This window comes from Elephas maximus, chromosome 2 (assembly GCF_024166365.1).
Source record: "Elephas maximus indicus isolate mEleMax1 chromosome 2, mEleMax1 primary haplotype, whole genome shotgun sequence".
In the NCBI taxonomy this organism is placed as follows: Eukaryota; Metazoa; Chordata; class Mammalia; order Proboscidea; family Elephantidae; genus Elephas; species Elephas maximus.
Window position 1 is genome coordinate 82,137,636 of NC_064820.1, and position 16,136 is coordinate 82,153,771.

Below are 16,136 nucleotides of genomic sequence, written 5' to 3' on the forward strand. Positions count from 1 at the left end.
TTGGGGAGGAGGTATTTTTATGCCCCTGTACATGTGCAGTAAGCATCAGAAGAAAAATGCCTCTACTGTCCAGTATCATCAAAGAAGATAGCTTTGGGGCCAGCGAATGCAGTGAACTACGGTTTGTTTTCTTGTTTTCCAGGCCATTGGTTTACCTGGGCTTGAAGGTCTTTTCCCGGTTTGGAGTATGTGAATTTTTGAACTGTTCTGAAACCACTCTTCGGGCTTGGCTGCAAGTGATTGAAGCCAACTACCACTCCTCCAATGCCTACCATAACTCCACTCATGCCGCCGATGTCCTGCATGCCACTGCTTTCTTCCTTGGAAAGGAAAGAGTAAAGGTAGAATTCTGATATCATGATCTGGTTACCTGCCGGGATTAAAGATCTCAAGAACTTGATCTTAGTAAATACGTTGGACAAACAGCTATTTTAAACCAATTTGACAGTTTTTTTGACTACTAGGAAACCCTGGTGGTGTAGTGGTTAAGTGCTATGGCTGCTAACCAAAAGGTCGGCAGTTTGAATCCACCAGGCGCTCCTTGGAAACTCTACAGGGCAGTTCTACTCTGTCCTGTAGGGTCACTATGAGTCAGAATCGCCTTGACGGGAGTGGGTTGGTGGGTACGGACTACTAAACTGGCTGGTGGTTTTGGCGATGCTGTGAGTTCAGAATTCACTCGACAGCAATGAGTTTACGGGTTTTGGTGTTTTAGACGTGGCCCTTTCTCCTACTCCTCTTTTCCCCCACATGTCCAAAATAATTTATGCCGAAGCAGAGATTCCTTTACATGCTTGGCTAGTCCATAAACTCATCCTTCAAATGTTCATTAGGAGCCTTTTGTGATACTGGCTTAGAGGATAGAACATAATCATTACAGCAGATGATTACTGGGTATAATGGTTATGTTTTAGAATCAGAATCTGGCTGCTGGCATATCATATCAGAAACCAGTTAAAAATGAGGCATTCAGCCTTCTGATGATTTATGTAATGTGTATGTTTGTGTAGATGTGAGTGTGTACATCTGTATAGTAATGAGTTTTGTATAATCTGAGAGTATTCCATGTCCCTTAGTGTTATTTAAAAGTTCCATACTTCCATGTATGGATCCTGATTTGTAAGGCAGTGCTATGTACAGCCCAATATACAGCTGTCCTCCCCTCCTTTCCAACTACCATTACTCGCACAACGAAGTTTGTAATTCCTTCGTTACAATTAGAACTGAAGCTTAAAATACAGATGCCCCTGGGAGAAGTGCCATATAGAGACTGAAATTTACATTCATTCTAAAATGCCTGACATTATATCATTTTCCTAGGGTAGGTGTTAATGAGGGATTAAGAACCTGTGGACTTAAGGAGAAGAGTGAATAGTGAGAGAGGCAGGAGGAGGCAGAAAAAGCACCAAAATGTCATTGTTATTTGGTGCTGTTGAGTGAATTCCGACTCATAGCAACCCTATGTACAACAGAACGAAACGCTGCCTGGTCCTGTGCCATCTTCACAATCATTGTTAAGCTTGAGCCCATTGTTTCAGCCACGATGTCAATCCAGCTTGTTGAGGTTCGTCCTCTTTTTCACTGGCTTTCTACTTTACCAAGCATGATGTCCTTCTCTAGGGATCGATCTCTCCTGATAACACGTCCTAAGTGTATGAGACATAGTCTCACCATCCTTGCTTCCAGTGACCATTCTGGCTGTACTTCTTCCAAGACAGATTTGTTCGCTCTTTTGGCAGTCTATGGTATATTCAATATTCTTCGCCAACACCACAATTCAAACGTGTCAGTTCTTCGATCTTCTTTATTCGTCATCCAGCTTTCGCGTACACCTGAGGCGATTGAAAACATCATGGTTTGGGTCAGGCACACCTTAGTCTTCAGGGTGACATCTTTGCTTTTTAACACTTTAAAGAGGTCTTTTGCAGCAGATTTGCCCAGTGTAATGCGTCTTTTTATTTCTCCACTGCTGCTTCCATGGGTGTTGATTGTGGATCCAAGTAAAATGAAATTCTTGACAACTTCAATTTTTCTCCATTTATCGTGCTGTTGCATATTGGTCCAGTTGTGAGGATTTTACTTTCTTAATGTTGAGGTGTAATCCATACTGAAGGCTGTGGCCTTTGGTCTTCATCAGTAAGTGCTTCAAGTCCTCTTCACTTTCATCAAGCAAGGTTGTGTCGTCTGCATAACACAGGTTGTTAATGAGTCTTCCTCCAATCTTCATGCCCCATTCTTCTTCATATAATCCAGCTTCCTCGATTATTTGCTCAGCATACAGGCTGAATAGGTACGGTGAAAGGATACAACCCTGATGTACACCTTTACTCGCTTTAACCACGCAGTATCCCCTTGTTCTGTCCAAAACAACTGCATCTTGATCTATGTACAGGTTCCTCATGAACACAATTAAGAGTTGTGGAATTTTCATTCTTTGCAATGTTATGCATAATTTGTTATGATCAATATAGTTGAATGCCTTTGCATAGTCAATAAAACACAGGTAAACATCTTTCTGATATTCTCTGCTTTCGGCCAGGATCCATCTGACATCAGCAATGATATCCTTCATTCCACGTCCTCTTCTGAATCCAGCCTGAATTTCTGGCGGTTCCCTGTTCATATACTGCTGTAGCTGCTTTTGAATGATCTTCAGCAAAATTTTCCTTGCATGTGATATTAATGACATTGTTTGATAATTTCCACATTCCATTGGATCACCTTTCTTGGGAATAGGCATAAATATGGATCTCTTCCAGTCAGTTGGCCAGGTAGCTATCTTCCAAATTTCTTGGCATAGACAAGTGAGTACTTGCAATGCTGCATCCGTTTGTTGAAACATCTCAATTAGTATTCCGTCAATTCCAGGAGCCTTGTTTTTCACCAGTGCCGTCAGTGCAGCTTGGACTTCTTCCTTCAGTATCGTCAGTTCCCGATCATATGCTACCTCCTGAAATGGTTGATCATTGACCAATTCTTTTTGGTATAGCGACTCTGTATATTTCTTCTATCTTCTTTTGATGCTTTTTGCATCATTTAAGATTTTCCCCAAAGAATCCTTCACTATTGCAACTTGAGGCTTGAATTTTTTCTTCAGTTCTTTCAGCTTGAGAAACGCTGAGCATGTTCTTCCCTTTTGGTTTCTATGTCCAGGCCTTTGCACATGTCATTATAATACTTTACTTTGTCTTCTCGAGTTGCCCTTTGAAATCTTCTGTTCAGCTCTTTTACTTCATCATTTCTTGCTTTCACTTTAGCTACTCAACATTCAAGAGCAAGTTTCAGAGTCTCTTCTGACATTCATTTTGGTCTTTTCTTTCTTTTTAATCATCTCTTGCTTTCTTCATGTATGATGTCCTTGATGTCATTCCACAACTCATCTGGTCTTCCTTCATTAGTGTTTAATTCATCAAATCTACTCTTGAGATGGTCTCTAAATTTAGGTGGGATATAGTCAAGGCTGTACTTTGGCTGTTGTAGGCATCTTCTAATTTTCTTCAGCTTCAACTTGAACTTGCATATGAGCAATTGATAGTCTGTTTGGCAGTCGGCCTCTGGCCTTGTTCTGACTGATTGTACTGAGTTTTTTCATCATCTCTTTCCACAGATGTAGTTGATTAAATTCCTGTGTATTCCATCTGGTGAGGTCTACATGTATAGTCAACCATTTATACTGGTGAAATAAGGTATTTGCAATGAAGAAGTCATTGGTTTTGCAAAATTCTGTCATGTGGTCTCTGGCATCATTTCTATCACAAAGACCATATATCCCAACTTCCGATCCTTCTTCCTTGTTTCCAACTTGACCTTCCAATCACCAGTAATTATTAATGCCTCCCAATTGCATGTTCGATCAATTTCAGACTGCAGAAGTTGGTAAAAATTTTCAATTTCTTCATTTTTGGCCTTAGTGGTTGGTGCATAAATTTGAATAATAGTCATATTAATTGGGCTTCCTTGTACACATATAGATATTATCCTATCACTATGCTTGTACACATATGGATATTATCCTATCACTGACAGTGTTGTACTTCAGGATAGATCTTGAAATGTTCTTTTTGACAGTGCATGCAATGCAGCACCAAAATGGAGATTGGGAAATGGAAAGGTCTGACTTGTTTCCTTCTGAGTTTTAATTTCAGAGTGAGTATTCACTCTCATCGGCAAGAAAGCAAAGAATGTGGTCCAAGAAGGATGCTTTTGAAGATTTTTGTCTTTTACTTTCTAAATAAAACTAGTTCTAAACAAAACTAATGGTGATATCAGTGTATGTTTTTAAAACACCTTTCTCTGAAAAGCTAAAACCCTTCAGGATTCTTAAAACAGGTTCATGTTCCTCCATTTTACATTGCATGAAATATTATACAGCACAGGTCACACACGGCCAGTTAAGAATAGGACCCAGGTCATTAACTCCAAGACCAAAGTGATCTATAGCCAGAGCAGTCTGAGTTACAGGTGAACTTCACTTAAGCAGACCTACCACAGAAAAACATAGGTTTACATGCTTGATAAATTAGGAAACACTTAGTCACTTTATTATCTCCCTTCATACCCTTCCCCCAAATTAGCTTTTTTCTTTAAATTGTGAGTTCTTCTAATACTCTTAAAGTCTGTTCGCAAATAGCAGCAGTAGAAACAAGTCTAAGACTGAAATAATATGTTTGGAATTTCAAAGATGTTTTCTAACTCTTGCAGCCCCTACCAGAGAATCAGGAAATTTAGAGTTGTGAGGAGCTTTGGAGAATTGGACTGGAAATGGCTCCCTGAGCTCAGGAGTTTAGTGACCAGCCCAAGATACTTGTTTAGAGGCAGAGCATTTTGAAGTCCACCATGAGGCACTTCCAGTGGGACTTACTCCTGAGGCCTCTTCCACTAGACCTACTGCCACTGACAAATGGGGTCAGAAAAATATGTTTTACCGAAGTACTTGAGTCATCTTCACTCCTAAATTCTTTATGAGAGAAGGCTGAAATTCTTAATGTCACTATTACAGAGCATGAGAATCACAGGCACCTTGCGATGCCAATAGCCACCAGTGGTATATTATATTGCTCAACTACTCAATAATGAAGAAAGTTGAGGCTTCAACTCTTCAACTTAACCATATGGTAATGTGCCCAGAGCTTATTACATCCCCCTTCAATCTGTTATAGCCCCCATCCTTTCCCCACTTGTCCCTAAAAGCAAGTGGAGAGGTCAGTATATCCATTTTTCATTTATATGTTGTCTAGATATAAGTGACTGATTATCCTGGATAAGGAACTGTTTGAAAGGCTGATTAGAAATGGAGCCCATTCTGGCCAATCTGCCTCAGTGTGATCCAGATCTACTTCTGGTTAAAGGAGTACAAGAACTATGCTGAGATATTTGTACCTCGAAGGGTTTGGAATTTTTTCCAGTTGTGGGCTTGGCAGGGCATTTTCTTCCACAGATGGTCCCTCCTTCCATAGGAAGGACCTCACTTCTCTCATCTGCTAGTGAGCTACCCAGTCTTTTTTCCCTGCCTCCTACTCATTTTTTTATCAATGCATTATTAGACAGTGCCTACCAAAACTGCAGGTCGTGACCTTTTTTTTTTTTTAATTGTGCTTTAGGTGAAAGTTTATAGTGCAAAATAGTTTCTTATTAAAAAATTTATACACAAATTGTTTTGTGACATTGGTTGCAATACCCACATTGTGTCAGCACTCTCCCCCTTTCCCTTTTCACCTCGGATTCCCCGTGTCCATTCATCCAGTTTTCTTGTCCCTTCGTACCTTCTTTTCTTGCTTTTGGGCACATGTTGCCCATTTGGTCTCATATATTTGATTGAACGAAGAAGCATATTCCTCACTGTCCTGGATTGAATTGTGTCCCCCCAAAATATCTGTCAACTTGGCTAGGTCATGATTCCCAGTATTATGATTGTCTACCATTTTGTCATCTGATATGATTTCCCTATGTGTTGTGAATCCTATCACTATGATGTAATGAGATGGATTAGTGGCAGTTATTTTGATGAGATCTGCAAGATTAGACAGTGTCTTAAGCCAGTCTCTTTTGAGATATAAAAGAGAGAAGCCAGAAGAGACGGGGGACCTCATACCACCAAGAAAGCAGTGCTGGGAACAGTGCATGTCCTTTGGGCCTGAGGTTCCTGCACAGAGAAGCTCCTAGACAAAGGGAAGATTGACGACACAGACCTTCCTCCAGAACTGAGAGAGAAAGCCTTCCCCTGGAGCTGACGCCCTGAATTTGAACTTGTAGCCTACTAGACTGTGAGAGAATAAATTTCTCTTTGTTAAAGCCATCCACTTGTGGTATTTCTGTTATAGCAGCACTAGATGAACAAGACACTCACGTATGTTACTGTTTCTTTTATAGGCCTTTCTAATCTTTGGTTGGAAAGTAGCCTTTAGGAGTGGCTTCGGTTCTGAGTTAGCAGTGTGTCTAGGGGCCATAGTCTCATCTCTGACTCTATCAGATCACTAAGTCTGGTCTTTGTGTGTTTGTGTGTGAATTTGAATTTTGTTCTACATTTTTCTTGTGCTCTGTCCTGGACCCTTTAATGTCATCCCTGTCAGAGCAGTCAGCAGTGGTAGCCAGGAACCATTTAGTTCTTCTGGGCTCATGCTGGTAGAGGCTGTGGTTTATGTGGTCCATTAGTCCTTTGCACTAATATTTTCCTTGTGGCTTTGGTTTTCTTCATTCTCCTTTGCTTCAAACTTGATGGGACTAAGAGATGTGTCTTGAATGGCTGCTTGCAAGCTTTTAAGACCCCAGATGCTACTCACCAGCCCTCAGCCCCCAGTAACTCAGTCTGTCAGGTGTTTGGACGTGTCTAAGAAGCTTCTATGACTTTGCCTTAGTGAAGTTGTACTGACTTTCCCTATATTGTGTGCTGTCTTTCCCTTTACCAAGTTACTACTTGTCTACTATCTAGTTAGTGATTTCCCCTCCCTACCCCTCCTCTCCCTCGTAACCATCAAAGACTGATTTTTTCTCTGTATAAACCTTCTTTTGGGTTTTTATAGGGTCGCTATGAGTTGGAATCGACTCAATGGCAGTGGGTTTGGGTTTTTTTGGGGGGGGGTTTATAATAGTGGTCTCATAACAATACTTGTCCTTTTGTGATTGACTTATTTCACTCAGCATAATGCCCTCCAGATTGATCCATGTTGTGAGATGTTTCGAAGATTCATCATTGTTCTTTATCATTATATAGTATTTCAAGCATGTATGTACCATAATTTGTTTATCCATTCATCTGTTGATGGGCAGTTAGGTTGTTTCCATCTTTTTGCTATTGTGAACAATGCTGCAATGAATATGGGTCTGCATACATCTATTCCTGTGACGGCTCTTATTTCTATAGGATATATTCCTACCAGTGGAATTGCTGGATCATAGAATATTTCTATTTCTAGCTTTTTAAGGAGGCGCCATATCATTTTACATAGTAGTTGTACCATTTTACACTCCCACCAGCAGTGCGTAAGAGTTGCAATCTCCCTGCAACCTCTCCAACATTTGTTATTTTTTGTTTTTTTTTTCATTACTGCCAGTTATGTCGGGGTGAGGTGGTATTTCATTGTAGTTTTGATTTGCATTTTTCTAATGGCTAATGATCATGGGCATTTCCTCATATATCTGTTAGCCAACTGAATCTCTTCTTTGGTGAAGTATCTGTTCATATCCTTTGCCCAATTTTTAATTAGATTTCTGTCATTTTGTTGTTCAGGTATTGAAGTATTCTAAAGATTTCAGGGATTAGGCCCTCGTTGGGTATGTTGTAGCAAAAATTTTTTCCGAGTCTATAGGTTCTTGTTTTACTCTTTTGATAAAGTCTTTTGCTGAGCCTAGGTGTTTAATTTTTACGAGCTCCCAGCTATCTAGTTTATCTTCTGGTGTTTGTGCATTGTTAGTTATGGTTTGTATTCTATTTATGCCATGTATTAGGGCCCCTAGCATTGTCCCTACTTTCTCTTCCATAATCTTTATTGTTTTGGCTTTTCTATTTATGTCTTAGATCCATTTTGAATTCGTTTTTTTGTATGGTTTCTTTCTCTCTCTCTCTCTTTTTTTTTTTAAACAGATGGACATCCAGTTTTGCCAGCATCATTTATTAAAAAGACTGTCTTTTTCCCATTTAATGAACTTTAGTCCTTTGTCAAAGATCAGCTGACATAAGTGGGTGGATTTACATCTGGATTCTTCACTCTGATCCATTGGTCTGTGTTTCGTACTGATACCAGGCTGTTTTGACTACCATGGCTATATAGTAGGCTCTGAAATCACATAGCGTGAGGCTTCCTACTTTGTTTCTTTTTTTTTTTTTTCCAATAATACTTGCTCATCCAGGTCCTCTTTTCTTTCCATATAAAGTTGGTGATTAGTTTTTCCATCTCGTTAAAGAATGCTGCTTATATTTGGATCAGGATTGCATTATATATGTAGATTGGTTTGGGTAGAATTGACATTTTCACAAATATTGAGTCTTCCTATCCATGATCATGGTATGTTTTTCCATTTATATAGGTCTCTTCTGGTTTCTTGCAATAGTGTTTTGTGCATTTCTTTGTATAGGTCTTTTACATCCCTGGTTAGATTTATTCCTAAGTATTTTTATTTAGGGGCTATTTTAAATGTTATTGTTTTCCTAATTTCCCAAGTTCTCTTTGTTGGTGTATAGGAATCCAGCTGATTTTTGTATGTTGATCTTGTATCCTGCTACTCTATTGATTCTTTCTATTAGTTCCAGTAGTTTTCTTGTGGGGTCTTTGCTGTCCTCTACATATAGTAGCATATCATCTGTGAATAGGGGTAGTTTTACTTCATTTCCAATTTGGATGCCCTTTATTTTTTCTTGCCTTATTGTTCTAGCTAGGACTTCCAGTACAGTGTTAAATAGGAGTGGTAATAAAGGGCATTCTTGTCTTTTTTGTGTTCTCAGGGAGGATGCTTTCAGGCACTCTCCATTGAGAATGGTGTTGGCTGTTGGTTTTGTATAGATTCCCTTTTTTATGTTGAGGAATGCCCCTTCTATTCCTATTTTATTGAGAGTTTTTATCAGGAAAAGGTGTTGGACTTTGTCAAATGCCTTTCTGCATTGATCGAGATGATTGTGTGATTCTTTTATCTGTGCGGTGGATTACGTTGATTGATTTTCTAATGTTGAACCATCCTTGTATATTATGTATGAATCCTACTAGGTCATGGTGTATTTTTTTTTTTTTTTATAAGATGCTGAATTCTATTGGCTAGAATTTGTTGAGAATGTGTCAACTTCATGAGAGCTATTGGTCTGTAATTTTCTTTTTTTTCGATGGTGTTTTTGCCTGGTTTTCATATCAGGGCTATGCTGGCTTCATACAATGAATTCAGAAGTAGTCCTTCCTTTTCTATGCTCTGAAATAGTTTGAGTAATACTGGTGCAAGCTCTTCTCTGAATGTTTGGTAGAATTCTCCAACGAAGCCACCCGAGCCAAGGCTTTTTGTTGTTGTTCTTGGAAGTTTATTATTACTTCTTCAATTTCTTCTCTTCTTAGGGGTCTGTTCAGATTTTCTATCTCAGTTTATATCAGTTTAGGTGGGTAGTGTGTTTCTAGAGGTTCATCCATTTCCTGTAGGTTCTCAGATTTGTTGGAGTACAATTTTCATAATATTCAGTTGAGTCTTTTGTAATGTCCCCCATCTCCTTTCTTATTTGGGTTATTTGCTTCCTCTCCTTTTTTTCTTTTGTTATTTTGGCCAATGGTTTGTCATTTTTGTTTGTTTGTTTGTTTTCAATCTTTTCAAAGAGACAGTTTTTGGTCTTGTTAATTCTTTCTTGTTTTTCTGTACTGTATTTCATTTATTTCTACTTTAATCTTTATTATTTCCTTTCTTCTGTTGCCTGTGGGCTTCATTTGCTGTTCTCTTTCTATTCGTTCAAGTTGTAGGGCTAACGTTTTGATTTTGGCCCATTCTTCTTTTTTGATGTGTGCATGTATTGCTATAAATTGCCCACTGAGCACTGCTTTTGCTGTATCCCAAAGGTTTTGGTATGATGTGTTTTCATTCTGGTTTGATTCTAGGAATTTTTTGATTCTCTCTTTGATTTCTTCTATTACTCAGTTGTTTTTTTAGCAAAGTGTTATTCAGTTTCCATTTGTTTGATTTTTTGTTCTTCCTGTTGATTTCTACTTTTATGGCCTTATGATCAGAGAGACTGCTTTGTATTATTTCAATGTTTGAATTTTTTGAGTGTTGCTTTGTGGCCTGAAGTGTGGTCTGTTCTGGAGAGTGTTCCATGTGCACTGGAAAAGAATGTATACTTTTCTGCTGCTGAGTGAAGTGTACTATATATATCTACGAGGTCAAGTTGGTCAATGTGGCCTTTAGATCTCCTGTATCTTTGCTGAGTTTCTTTCTGCATGTTCTGTCCTTTACCAAGAGTGGTGTGTTGAACTCTTCTACTATCATCATGGAATTATTTCTCTTTTCAGTGATTTTAGAGTTTGTTTTAAGTGTTTTGGAGCCCTGCCATTGGATGTGTAGATATTTGTTAGGGTTATGTCTTCTTGGTGGATTGTTCTTTTAATCATTATATAATGTCCTTCTTTGTCTTTTATGGTTGATTTTGCCTTAAGGTCTATTTTGTCTGAGATTAGTGTTGCCACTCCTGTTCTTTTTTGGTTACTGTTTGCTTGACATATTTTTCCATCCTTTAATTTTTAATATATTTGTCTTTGTGCCTAAGGTGTGTCGCTTGTAGACAGCATGTTGATGAGGTGTGTTTTTTTTTTTTTATTATTCGTTCTGCCACTCTCTGTCTCTTTACAGGTGCATTTAAGCCATTTACATTCAGTGTGATTACTAATAAATATGAATTCATTACTGTCATAGTGTGTTTTTTTTTTTTTTTTTGTGGTGCTGACATTTTCTTTGTTCCTCTTACTCTCCTATGCCGAGTTCGTTTGTGGTTTTTCTCTTCTTTTATTACTATATTTGGTGTTTACTGTGTTTTTATATTTTTTCTTTTGATAAGTAGGTTTGTTTACTTTCTTTGTGGGTACCTTGAAATTTACCTTTATCTTCCTAAGTTTGAACAAGATTTTGTTTGATATCGCCTGTACTTCCTTTCCATTTGAAAGTTCTATACCTATACCATTTATCCCCCTTTTTATTGTTTTGACGTTGTCATCATTTACAGATTGATGTCTCTAGTTCCCTGTTTCAAGTTTTTTAGCTTTGTTTTATTATTGAGAGTTCTTTACCTAAGTTGGTATCTGGTGATGCTGTCCTGTGTCTTAGACTCTGGTTGTTCTCTGATGTCGTTAATTCTCTAAATGAAGGACTCCTTTTAATATTTCTTGTAAGTTTGGCTTGGTTTTTATGAATTCCCTTACTTTCTATTTATTGGTTAATGTCCTAATTTGCCATCATATTTGAGAGAGTTATTCTTGGTTGGCAGGATTTTTTTGTGTGTGTGTCTTTTAAGGTTTTACATATGTCATCCCATTGTCTTCTTGCCTGCATAGTTTCTACCAAATAATCAGATTAGTCGTCTTTTTTCCTCTTTGTATGGACTTTGCGTTTTTCTTGAGCTGCTCTCAGGATTTTTTTGTCTTTAGTTTTAGCAAGCATGATCATGGTATGTCTTGGTGACTTTCTTTTGAGGTCTATCCTATATGAGGTTCTTGGAGGTTCTTGGTCAGCTTTCCTTCTTTCATGATATTTGGGAAGTTTTCTGCCAGCAAATCTTCAACAACCTCTCTGTGTTTTCCATTTTCTCCCCATTCTGGAACTCCAATCACATGTGAATTTTTGCTCTTGATTGTGTCCCACATAATTCTTAGGTTTTCTTCATTCTTTTCTCTGATTTTTCCTCAAAGTGGTGTCCATGGATTTGTCTTCAGTCTCACTGATTGTCTTCCATTGTTTCAAGTTTGGTCCTAAAATCTATTGATTTGTCCGTTTCTGAAATTTTGTTTATTTTTTAGATTTCCAGTTGCTGTTTTTGTATGATTTATAATTGTTTACTTATTCTGTCATTTTGTTCTTGTTTTATTTTCCTAAACTATTCTATTGCTTTGTATGTTTTCCGTGATTTTTTTTTTCCCTTAGACTTGTTTGTGTTTTCCTTGATCTCTTTCCTAATCTTTTGGAGAGCCCTAAATATTCGTCTTTTGAATTCCATATCGGGTAGTTCCACTGCCTTTTCTTCTACCAGAAGGTTACCTGATTGTTTTTAATCATTTGCTAGAGCCATCTCGTCCTGCTTGTTTATATATTTTGATGTTGTCTACTGTCTCCATGGCATTCAGGTTTTGTTTTTTTTTTTTTTTTATTGATTGATTGTATGTTTGTTTTTTTCATCTTGCTTTTTTATGTCAGGGCAGGCGGGCGATGCGTGCTTGGCTGCTTGCTCATCTGTGGATGCAATAGCTCCCACCACCTTGTCTGGGTGGTTGTGGCAGCAGCAGGAAGGGCAACCTCACTTTGCTGTTCACTGGTTTAGTGAAGTGGCTGAGGGTGGACTGGATGGCACTGTCTGCCTTCTGATATTGGTGTATCCAGTGGCATGTGAGTGTTCATAGCCCCTTGCCATATGGTTGGGGGTGTGTGACAGGCAGTGGTATGGGTTCCCTCCCCAGCGTTCAGCAGCTGGTTGAGTGGTGGGTGGGGAAGGGCAGTGCAGACCCAGTGCAGCAGCATGCCTGAGTGCCAGGGTCACTCTAGCCACTGCCGTGAGGTGGATGCTGGTAGGAAAGGGGGGAGGTGGCATGTGGGGCTAGGTGGCAGGGAGAAATAAAAGAGAGAGAAAGAAAGAAAGAAAAAAAGGTGAGGCACAGTAGCAGCTGGCAGGTGGTGGCAGGGTGGAAACGGGCCGACAGGAAGGAGAAGGTGGTGGCATACAGGGCTAGGTGGAAAGAAGAAAAAAATAAAATAAAAAATAAATGGCTGTACAGTGGGGGCCAGAGAGTGGAGGTGGGGTAGACCCAGGTGCCAGCAGGAAGAAAGGGGAGGTGACATATGGGGCTAGGTGGGAGAAAGAAATGGCAAAAGTGAAAGAAAAAAATTAAAAAATGGCAGGATGGCAGGAGCCTGTGGGTAGAGGCGGGGTAGACCCAGGGCAGTGGTGGGCCAGTGGCTCTCTAGCTGCTGCAGCATGGCAGGGGTTTGGTGTGAGGTAGGGAGAGGTGGTATACAGGGCTAGGTGGGAGGGAGAAAGTGAAAAAAAAGAAACAAAAATGGAGGCACAGTGGGAGCAGGCAGGTGGGGTTCAGGTGAACCTGGGGTGGTGACAGGCCAGAGGCTGTCTGGACATGGCAGTGTGGTGGGGGTCTATGGGAATGGGGGAGTAGGTGTACAGGGCTAGGTGGAAGGGAAAAAGAAAAGGAAGAAAGGAGGAGGGGAAGCCACATGGTGGGATGGGATGGAAAAGGCAGGGGGCTTATACTGTGGATTTTGGTGGTGGGGGCCACCATGCTGAAGGGGTTCTTGCTGCTACTCGCCAGAATGGTGAGAGGTGGCATCATGGATTGAATTATATCCCCCTAAAAGTTCTTTTTTTAAAAGTGTGTGTATCAATTTGACTGGGCCGCGATTCCCGGTATCGTGTGATTTTCCTATATGTTGTAAATCCAGCCTCTATGATGTTAATGGGGGTGGATGAGCAGCAGTTGTGTTAGTGAGGCAGGACTCAATCTACAAGATTGGATTGTGTCTTGAAGCAGTCTCTTGAGATATAAAAGAGAAAAGCGAGCAGAGAAACGGGGGGACCTTACACCACCAAGAAAGCAGTGCCGGGAGCAGAGCACATCCTTTGGATCCACGGTCCCTGTGCAAAAGAGCTCCTCCTCCAGGGGGAAGATTGATGAGAAGGCTGACAGAGAGAGAAAGCCTTCCCTGGAGCCGATGCCCTGAATTCGGACTTTTAGCCTATTTTACCGTGAAGAAATAAATTTCTCTTTGTTAAAGCTATCCACTTGTGGTATTTCTGTTACAGCAGGACTGGATAACTAAGAATTTGGTACTGGGTAGGGTGCTGCTCTAACAGATACCTAAAATGTGGAAGTGGTTTTGAAACTGTGAATGGATAGAGGACCAGCAGCAGCAGAGGCCCAGCTACAGCAGAACCAGTGCCAGACAGTGCTAGAGCCAACCCAGGGAGCAAGAGAACTGAGGGCCTGTGTGCAGGAGGCTTCCTGGCAGATGGGGTGCCTCCAGGCACTTATTGGTGGAGCTAGGCTTGCCGACCCCCAGAGCAAGAGAGCTGAGTGCTTGTGCACAAGAGGCTTTCTGGAGGAGTGGGGTGCCTCCAGGCACTTACTGGTAGAGCTACTGAGCTTTGGAACAATTGTCCCAAGAGGGCAGATGTGGGTGTGAGTTTCGAGGAGCTGAGAGACCAAGAAGCAAGGAAGCAGAAGCTGAAGAGACAAGGAGCACAAGAAGCCAAGCTGCCTCAGTCTCAAAAGGTATGGCCATGACCTCAGGGGTTTCAAAGGGTGGAACAATGGCCTCTGGTGTTTCTAAGGGTGGAGTTACCACTCATATGGACTAGAAGAATGGTGCCCCTAAAGCCGAAGGAGCGGAGTTGCTTCCCGATGGGCCTGGAAGGTGGAACTGAAGCCCGGAACCAAGGAGTCTCCACTCAGAATCTGGAGAGTGTAGCCAATACCTGGCTAGAGTCTGGAGGGCAGGGCCATTGTGTGAATTGTCTCAGAGAACAGAGAATTATTTTCACAGCCTTGAGGGCTAATGTAATGTGTTCTGCTGACTTGCTTGGTGCCTGTTATCCCTTCTTTTCCTCCAGTTTCCTACATTTTGTAATGGAAATGTCTAGCTTGTGCCTATTCTGCCATTATACCTTTGGAAGCAAATAACTTATATTCTAGATTTCATAAATGGAGAGAAATTTTTGGATTTTGGACTTAGAGTTAAGACTTTTGTTATGATGGAGTGAATATGTTTTGCATGTTGCAAGGGTGTGATTTTGGGGGGGCCAAAGTATAGAATGTCAGAGATTGAATTATGTCCCCCCAGAAATGTGTGTTATCAGTTTGGCTGGGCCATGATTCCTGGTATCATGTGATTTTCCTATATGTTGTAAATTCTGCCTCTATGATGTTAATGATGGTGGATGGGTGGCAGCTGTGTTAGTGATGCAGGACTCAATCTACAAGACTGGATTGTGTCTTGGGGCAATCTCTTGAGATATAAAAGAAAGAAGGGAGCAGAGAGATGGGGGACCTCATGCCACCAAGAAAGTAGTGCTGGAAATAGAGTGCATCCTTTGGACCTGGGGTCGCTGTGTAGAGAAGCTCCTAGTCTGGGGAGAAGATTGATGAGGCCAACAGAGACAGTCTTCCTCTGGAGCTGATGCCCTGAATTTGGACTTTTAGCCTACTTTAATTTGAAGAAATAAATGTCTCTTTGTTAAAGCCATCCACTTGTTATGCAGCACTAGATGACTAAGACAGGTGGGAGGGCATGTTTCTCTGGTTACCAGGTGCTCTGACACCTGTCGGTAGCTCTGTGAAGTTACCTTCCCATACTCCCTATCTGAGGTTGTTGCTGGCTGTTTTGCAAGATGGTGATGCTGTGCTGTGTTAGTTGGCAGGGGACCTCCACTCCATATCTCTCCTTGTTCTCTGTTTTCCATCAGTTTCTTCATCCATTTGGTGTTTGATCTAGCTTTTTAGTCCTTTATTTGATGTTTAGGGTTTCAGGACTGACATTTGTATCTGTTTTACTTAGTTTTTCAAGTCTTTGCTGTAGAGAGATGGGATGGTGAGGCTGCCTAGGGCACAGTGTTGGCTCCACCTCCTCATGACTTGTAAAAGTGCCACTTACATTGAGTTTTTGCCTTGATTCAGTGTAAGCTGGAATGAAAGGCATGTCTCATACCATGCTACTTGTGTTTTCTACCCCCAATTACTTTAATCTGTTTTATTGAAGAATTTAAAAATAATCAGCCCCAAACTCCAAGTAGGATTGAACTTTCTGCAGGAGCACTAGCTGTAGGTCCACAGTTTGGACCCCATGGGTCCTCACTGCACAGGTGGAATCAGTGAAGGTGGAGCCCAAATTGGGGCAGTTCTGGGTCCTGAGCTTAGATAGCTGACTTCACCTGCAGGTGTCCATGGCCTCTCCTGGATCAGCAG

General features: G+C 40.7%; 1 protein-coding gene across 7 annotated transcripts in view; it reads left to right on the forward strand.

The window, feature by feature from the left end:
• The window catches only part of PDE8B (phosphodiesterase 8B), a 310,368-nt gene that overhangs the window by 276,130 nt on the left and 18,102 nt on the right, over positions 1 to 16,136 (forward strand). For all 7 annotated transcript variants that reach the window (XM_049866266.1, XM_049866271.1, XM_049866276.1 and 4 more), the window contains one exon: positions 143 to 341. In XM_049866266.1, the coding sequence (XP_049722223.1) occupies positions 143 to 341 (199 nt within the window). The remainder of the gene's footprint in view (positions 1 to 142; positions 342 to 16,136) is intronic.